This window comes from Equus caballus, chromosome 27 (assembly GCF_041296265.1).
Source record: "Equus caballus isolate H_3958 breed thoroughbred chromosome 27, TB-T2T, whole genome shotgun sequence".
NCBI classification, from domain to species: Eukaryota; Metazoa; Chordata; class Mammalia; order Perissodactyla; family Equidae; genus Equus; species Equus caballus.
Window position 1 is genome coordinate 16,545,750 of NC_091710.1, and position 8,347 is coordinate 16,554,096.

The following is an 8,347-nucleotide window of genomic DNA, read 5'->3' on the forward strand; positions in this document are numbered from 1 at the left end:
GTTCTCAAAATAGGCAAAGGCCCTTGTCTTCAAGGAGCTGCCATTTTAACAGGGAAACAAACATTAAAATTAAATAGAATAGGTAAGCTAGCTATAGTATGATAAACAGTTTCAAATGCTATAGAAATAGTAGAGTAGAATAAGTGAGGAGAGGAATTGCTCAGGATGAGATCCTGTTTGTTGCTTTTCAAAGCATCATGGACGGTATAGATCATTTTAGGAGGATAACATTTGAGAAAAATCTTAACGAGAGAAGGGTTTTAACCAAGAATATAGCTGGGATAAGACAATCCCAAACAGAGAAAAAATCCAGTGGAATAGTCCTGAGGTGGGAGTGTGCTTGGCTTGTTCAAGAAAGGACAAGGCAAGTGGGGCAGCACAGTGAGTGAAGGGGAGAGTAGCAGGAGCAGATGCCAAGAAGTTATGGGAGGGGACATATTGGAAGGGTCCTTGTAGCTTATCATAAGGAATTTAGAATTCACTCCCAGTGAAATAACAAGCTATAGCAGTGTTTTCACCACAGCACTGACATGCTCTGATGTGTTTTCACCTTAGCTGCTACTTTAGAAATAACCATTAGAGGACTGAGATAAAACTGGAACCTATTTAAGAAATGGTTAGAGACTAGATGTAGTCTGGAGATAAGAGCCAGCAGGATTTGCTCACTGATTTGATGGTATCAAGATAAAGATGTCCAAGAGCTCACATAGACCAACTGGAAGGGAGGAGTTGCCTTCAGTGGGCCTAGGAAAGTCTACATCTGTTCGGTTTGGTGAATGGCATGTTAGGGAAAACAATTAGACATTCAAGTGGCCATATTGGGTAAGGAGCTGGATGGATGCATCTGGAATGCAAAAAAGAGTTCTGGACTGGAGTCATCACTATATACATATTACATGGTAAACCAAAAACCTAAATAAGCTTACCTGGGAATAGGTATAGAAAAGATGAGAAGGCGGCCAGTGACTGAGCATGGTAAACTCCAATATTTAGAAATGAACCTGGAGAAGTTATGCCAGAAAAAAAAATTAGAGATCTCAGAGAAACAAACAGTTGTGTAGGAATAAAACCATCACAATATAGGGCACTTGAAGCCAAGTGAACAAAAACAAACAACAAAACCCATACATTCTCAATTGGGGGTCAAGTGCTTCTGATGGATCAAATGCAATGAAAACAGAATTAATTATTGAATTTACCCATGTAGTTGACACTAAAGGAATAGGCACAAATTCTCAATAGAGAGGGCATATGAAAGAATGGAAGGACAAGATTCGGGGATATCAAAAATAGAGAAAGTTTTTTATGAGTGTGTTTGAAAAAGGGATAGAGATGTCACTGCAAATCAGAAAAAAGGAAAAGAGTTATCATTACATTTTTCTGGGAAAATTGTTGATTCATATGGAAAATTTTCCTCTTATACACCATGAATCTCTTCTAGGTGGGTAAAGATGAAAATGTGAACAAAGAAAATACTATGAAGCTTTTAGAAGATAGGATAGGAGAACACCTTCAACGACTTTAGGATATGGAAGAATTAGTTAAGACACAAAAAACACTAACATAAAGGAAAATGTCAATTATTCCATGCATATACAAACATGATTTAAATACAAGGATAAGTTGCAAACTAGCACATCATATAATAAACTAAAAACAAAAGAGCATGTTTATTAAAAAATATGTATATATTAAAAGGGAGAAATTTAATAAGGAATGGGCAAAACACTTGAATAGGCACTTTACAAAAAAGGAACTCTGACTGACAAACCAATAAAAAGTTACTCAACCTCATTACAAATCAGATAAAAAATATTCAAACTTTATTGAGCAGTACAATATTGTGATTTATATGTATTTGGCCATTTAGATAATTAAAATATATACTTCTCACATATATTTGATAGTGGTCCTCAGTTCCTGGCTCACAGCTCTCAAAACCCTTGGAATTTTCTAAGTGTTTAGATTGATAATGGTTCTTTTGTTATGTGAAAGGTGACTTTTGGAAGCACCCAGGGGTGGGGGCTGGCCACCAGGAGAACCAGTCATGTGATCAGAGAATTAAAACTTTCAGTACTCCCCCCTGATTATTGAGAGAGGAGAGGATGGTTTGAGGTTGAATCAACTGCCAATGGCCAATGACTTAATCAATCATGACTATGTAATGAAGCCTCCATAAAAACGCAAAAGGACAGCTCATCAGACTCTTTTTTCAGAGAGCGGCCACATTGAGGAACCAGAACACTTCCACACACTGCTGTGTTGGGCCCAAGATCTGTGAGATCAGAAGTTCCTATGTTTGAGACCTCACACTATGTTTCTCTTCACCTGGCTGTTCATACCCATCCTTAGTGTTGCCATGCATCAGAGTCCTCTGTAATGATGCTAAACTCAGGAAGTTAGAAATCTAGAGACTCTAAGCAAATAGCAACTGTAGATGGACTGCGGACTATTTGAGCTTTGCTGAGAGTTCCCAGTGAATGAGACAGGCCAAACAGAAGAGATTTAAAAGTTTTCACATGCATCTACTTAAATCAATCTCATAGACTAAACAAGTTTAAGCAGTGAAATGAAATGGTCAATTATTTCAAAGAAAAATTTGGCTCTAGTAGATAGTGTCTGCACAATAAGAGCAATCCATCTGTCAGCCATGTGTTAAAAGAAACAAGCAGGTAGCTGCAAAACAGTGAGGGGTTAGGTGGCAGAAATAATGAAAATGAGGCAACATACTTGAAGATATTCCATTTTGTTTTCCCTCTTATTGCTTGTATCCCTGTTTTTCATGAGGAACTGTTTCTGCTCTCATCCAAAATTTAGCCTTCCAATGGGGTTCTGGAACCTCTTTCACCCAATTGACAGGTGCTCTTCTTGAAATACCCCTCTTTCTCCCTTGAATCACTGATTCCTCCTTCAACACCAGACTATTCTTGTCAAAATCCAAAAAAAAGTGTTAATATTATCTATATTGAAAAAATTAAAAATCTTCCTTTAACCACACATAACTCTCCAGATATAAGTTCATCTTTCATCTGATATTCTGAGCAAAATCCTGTACTTTTCTCCAATTTGTAAACCTCTTTTTGTGCTTAATCTATTTCATAGGGTATTCTCCAATACTCCATTGAAACCCCTCTGTGGAGAACAAAATGGACTATTAGTTTGTCTACTCAGGTGATCAGCTTTCCTCTTCAGAGTACTTGAACTATGCCCAATACGTCACATGGTGGACATCGCCCTTCTGTTAGAAAGAAATTTTTTTCTAAGTTTCTAGCACATCGTTATCCCCTGGGTGTTTTACATCTTTTCCATCCTTCCGTTGCCACCTCTTAAATTCCCTGGCCCCAGTTCTTCAGTTCCTTTCATCTCTATCTACACAATCCCTTCTTAGGTGATCTCTTTTAATCTAATCTCCCGTCTTTACACCCATCTGCTTATCAATGACTATTAAAACCTATCTTCACACCTAACAACTCCAAAGATATGTAGACAAAAATATCTAGCTTCTTATCTGACTTTTTATCTTAGATATTCAATAGACATTTCAGACTTAAGGTGATTGAAAGAAAATTCTTAATTCTATTCACAAACCCTGCTTTACTCTATTTCATCAAATATATCTACCATTCACTTAATTGTTCAGTCCCAACATCTGGGGACTCTCCTTGATTATCCTATTTCCCTTACACCATACCCTCTACTCATCATCAACTTCTATTATCCATGTCTTAAGAATACATCCCCGGTTATTGCAGTTCTTACCTTCACACCTAAAATTCTAACCCATGCCAGGAGCATCTCTCCTCAGAATGCATGAAAACCCTCCAAAAAATTCTTCCTACTTTAATGCTTTCATCTACAGTCCATTCTCTACAAAGCAGCCAGAAAAATGTCATCAGCATGTTAGTCATGATCTGCCTTTCTTTTACCTGAAATCCACTAATGATATTTTATTGCAATGTAAATAAAGTGCTAACTTCTGTACCACAGTATATAAGGACCTCCTGATCTGGTCCCTACCCACTTTTCCTATCACTCGTTTCAGGCCAGCACCACTGTCTAGCCTTCTGAACTTACCTTCCCTGTGTCAGTACATTGACACTTGCTATTCTTCCTACCTGGAATGCTCTCTGCTTGGATCTTCCTATGCCTTTTCCTTTCCTGCTCAAAGATTGCCTGCTCAGAATTTTCTTCTTTGAACACCATAGTTTGAGTAGACCTCCACTTATTTTCATTATCCAATTGTGTTATTGTATTTCTTGTACACAATACATTATATTATGAATTATATTTTTCCAAATTTTACTGAGATATAGGTGACATACAATACTGCATTAGTTTAAAGTGTACAACAAGATGAGATATTATACCACACCTGTTAGAATAGCTGTCATCAAAATGACAGGAAATAATGTGTTGGCAAGGATATGAAGAAAGGGGAACCTTTGTACACTGTTGGTAGGAATGTAAACTTGTGCAGTCACTATGGAAAACAGTATGGGGTTCCTCAAAACTTAAAAATAAAACTACTATATGGTCCAGCAATTCCACTTATGATTATATACCTGAATGAAATGAAATCACTATCTCAAAGAGATATCTGCACCCTCATGTTTATTGCAGCATTTTTTACAATAACCAAGGAATGGAAACAACCTAAACATCCACTGATGGATGAATGCACAAAGAAAAAGTGATATATATATATGTATGTATAGGCTATATTTTAACTCTTAATTGGAGCATAATTAAAATACAAAAATATTAAACAAATAAATTTGAACTTGATAATTTTTTTCAAAGTGAACCATAGGTGTATAATCTGCATCTACTTCAAGAAACAGGAAACCCCAGAAGCCCATCATCTACCCTTCCAGCCACTAACCTTCCCCAAACACAGTTTTTTCTGGATCTGTATTTTATATAAATATATTCTTTTGTGACTTGCCTTTTCAGTTCAGCATTACGTTTCCGAGATTAATCCATGTTGTTGCTAGTAGTATTGAAACATCTATTCTTATTGTATGAATGTCTCACAATTTACCTATCCATTTCACAGTATGTTTTTAAGTAGTTTCTAATTTTCGTCTGTTACCATGTGTCTTTTGCTGAAGACTATGCATACACATCTGCTGGAAATTCACCCAAGGAATTTCTTGTGTGCAAGGAAATTCTTGAACATATAAAGCTTTGGATATGTTCAGTTTTAGTCTTTGCTGCCACATACGTTATGGTGGGAATATAAGTCATTTGTTTACTTGCTTCCTTGTTGTTCTTTATTTTCGTTGTCTTTCTTCCATTGGAATACAAACTTCTTAAATGCAGGTGCTTTGACTATCTAGCTAACAGCTATAATGAATGGAAGAATGAATGAGGAAGCTGTATCTGAAAGATACAGTGCTCTATCAATCGCATTCCTTGAAATCCTGTGATGTAGGGCACTAATTAAAAATGTATACCCTACAGAAGTTCCTTGTGCGCCTGACCTCCATTGCTCTCATCTGTAAATTAGAACTTATAAAAAGCGTTTCTTTTTCATATGAGGTTGTTATAGGATAATAAACCTGATAAAGCACATAAATTATTAAGTTTTAGACAGATTGACCAATGTGATTATAATTATGATCATTAATAATTTAATAAAGTCACCCCTTTTTGTCCCTGAGTAAACTCCTCATATAATCAAATGGGACAATGAACATGGTTTGTCACATCCTTTCTGTCCTCAATTCCTGGACTGTTGGGCAGCATGGATATGAATCATGAGCTAACTCCTATTACCTGGCATATATGCTTAACTTTGACGACTTTGCGATATATTTGAAAAATAATTTTAGTATTCTCCCAACTCATATCCATGTGTGTTTTGCCAACATCTCAGAAACCCTCTCAGCCACACAGTGCTCACATGTTGTCTGTCTGGGCAATGTCCCTCACTCTCAGCCATGAGTTTTACCTTATCCTACAAATAGTTTGCACAAATATGTTGCAAACAACCAAAAGTTAAATACTGTGTTTCTTCACAAAATTTTTTAAAAAACACTTAATGATTGTAGTAAGTGCAATGGCTTTTCAAGAAAATTATGTTCAGTGATTCTTCATACTATCCTACAAATTGGAACACGTAGATAGCTACCCAGCCATCTTCCTAAAAGGCTGTGTCAAAGTATTACTCTAATAAATAGAAAAGAGGATATTTCTTTTATCCTTAGATGGTGAACTAGAGTTGTACATAGTAGCATATACTCAAAAAGTAATATCTTCCCTCCTGCACTCATCAGCATAATCCATGCCATTTAAAATGTCATGCAATTTATTTTGTCTCTAAAAGATAAAATTTCTGAGCAAAAAAATTTTAGTTTGTGTTTCTGGAAACCACTGTGCATTTATTTTGAACACATGTGAACAGCACAGGAGAAAAGGAAGACATAGAAAGGAATGAAGAGTGAAGGAAAGGAGACCAAGGGGAAACATGTCTTATACTGACTTTTTTTTTTATCTACACAGTTGAATGCTACCCTCCAGTTTAATCGTTCATTGAGAGCATGGCCACTGGTCACCAGCTAAGTGGGAAGAAACTGTCAAAAGGCATCCCCTGACACTCTTTGTGTACCCTTGATTCTCCCCAGTGCCCTCTTCAGAGCTCCGGTCACATCCTTATTCCTCAGACTATAGATGAGGGGATTTAGCATGGGTGTGAGGATGGTGTAGAACACAGAGAAGACTTTGTCCTGGTCTGGCCTGTGGTAAGAATGTGGCAGCATGTAGGTGTACATGGCAGCCCCATAGAACAAGGTAACCACTATCATGTGAGATGAGCAGGTGGCAAATGCTTTCTTCCTCCCTTCCCCTGAGCTCATGTGGTGAACTGTGGTCAGGATTTGGGCATAAGAGGCAATCACCACATAGAAAGGAATCAGCAGCATCAAAACACAGCACACATACATCACTGTCTCATAGAGAGCTGTGTCTGCATATGCCAACTTCAGGACTGCAGGTGCCTCACAGAAGAAATGGTTAATCTCCTGGGAATTGCAGAAGGGGAAGCTCATGGTTATGGGAGTTAGGAGAAAGCCATCCAAAGATCCCCCAAACCAGGAACCTGCTATGATCATCCAGCAGACCCGTCGGCTCACGAGGACAGGATAGCGGAGGGGATTGCAGATGGCCACATAGCGGTCATAGGCCATGAGGCCTAGCAGGAAGAACTCGGCTCCCACAAGGGTGAGGTAGAGGAAATGCTGAGCTGTGCATCCCAAAAAGGAGATAGTGCTTTGACCCAACAGGTAGTCAACCAGCATCTTTGGCACAATGGTAGAGATGTACATCATGTCAATGAAGGAGAGGTGACTGAGCAGGAAGTACATGGGAGTGTGGAGACATGAGTCAGTGCGGATCAGGAAGATCATGACCCCATTGGCCATCAGCGCAGTGAAAAAGATGATAGAAATTATGACAAAAAGAAGGCCTGAGATGTCCTTTCTGTTGAACAACCCCATGAAAGTGAAGTCTGTAGAGGATGTGTTGTCCACTTGCATTGATTCCATGATGGCTCTGCTGTGCCCTAAAATTTGCAGAATAAAATGATCACTCATGCACAATTAAGAAAAGAAAATATGGGTTAACTGTTACGTAGCGAACTCATAAAAGTTGGAAGAAAACTTTTAAAAATATTTTTCTTAGTACTTTGGCACTGACACCTAGCAATCAATCTTTTCTAGAATGTTTTTAAGTAAAATTGATTATTTAAAATCAATAATTCTTTAAATGGATTGGACAAGATTATACCAGCTGGTACTATTGTACTACAGTGATACACACACCACCACCTAAAGGTATATAGCATGCTATGCGGCAGTTAAACATACCCTAATATGGTGTGTGTGCACATGTGTGTGTGAACATGCTACCTTAGATGTGTTTAAATGAGTATTTTTATTAAATAAATGTTTATTATAATCAGCATCACCATCATCTTCAGAATATTTAAGTCTGGCTATGGGTAGTCTATGTCTACCGTTTAGCCACAAATATGGGTGATCTCCCATTTGGGCCATGAGTCACTGTCTACATTATAAGTGTTTCTTTTGGTGTCAGTTCATCCATGATGAAATAAAATTGTATGGGAGGAAATAAAGTGGGCAATGGAAACTACTCTTGCAAATTCAGACATGAAAAGGTTATCCATTGCAAGAGGCATTCACTGTTCTAGAATTATTTTTATTTATTTTTAAGAAAGAAATTTCAATTTTAGAATGATGAGTAATTAGCATTGGTATTATGATTGGCATTACCTATTAGCAATTAGCACTAACAATTAGGATTCAGGGGAAACAGCACATGAACATAC

At 37.5% G+C, this 8,347-nt stretch overlaps 1 protein-coding gene across 1 annotated transcript; it reads right to left on the reverse strand.

Moving 5' to 3' along the window:
- Positions 1 to 6,578: 6,578 nt before the first annotated feature.
- Positions 6,579 to 7,535, reverse strand: LOC138921120 (olfactory receptor 2T1-like). Its single transcript, XM_070253512.1, has one exon. The coding sequence runs from the start codon at positions 7,533 to 7,535 to the stop codon at positions 6,579 to 6,581; it is 957 nt and encodes a 318-aa protein (XP_070109613.1).
- Positions 7,536 to 8,347: the final 812 nt, after the last annotated feature.

Excerpts from the sequence above, each read along its gene's own strand:
- LOC138921120 (XM_070253512.1), bottom strand. The coding sequence starts at position 7,535 with ATGCAAGTGGACAACACATCCTCTACAGACTTCACTTTCATGGGGTTG.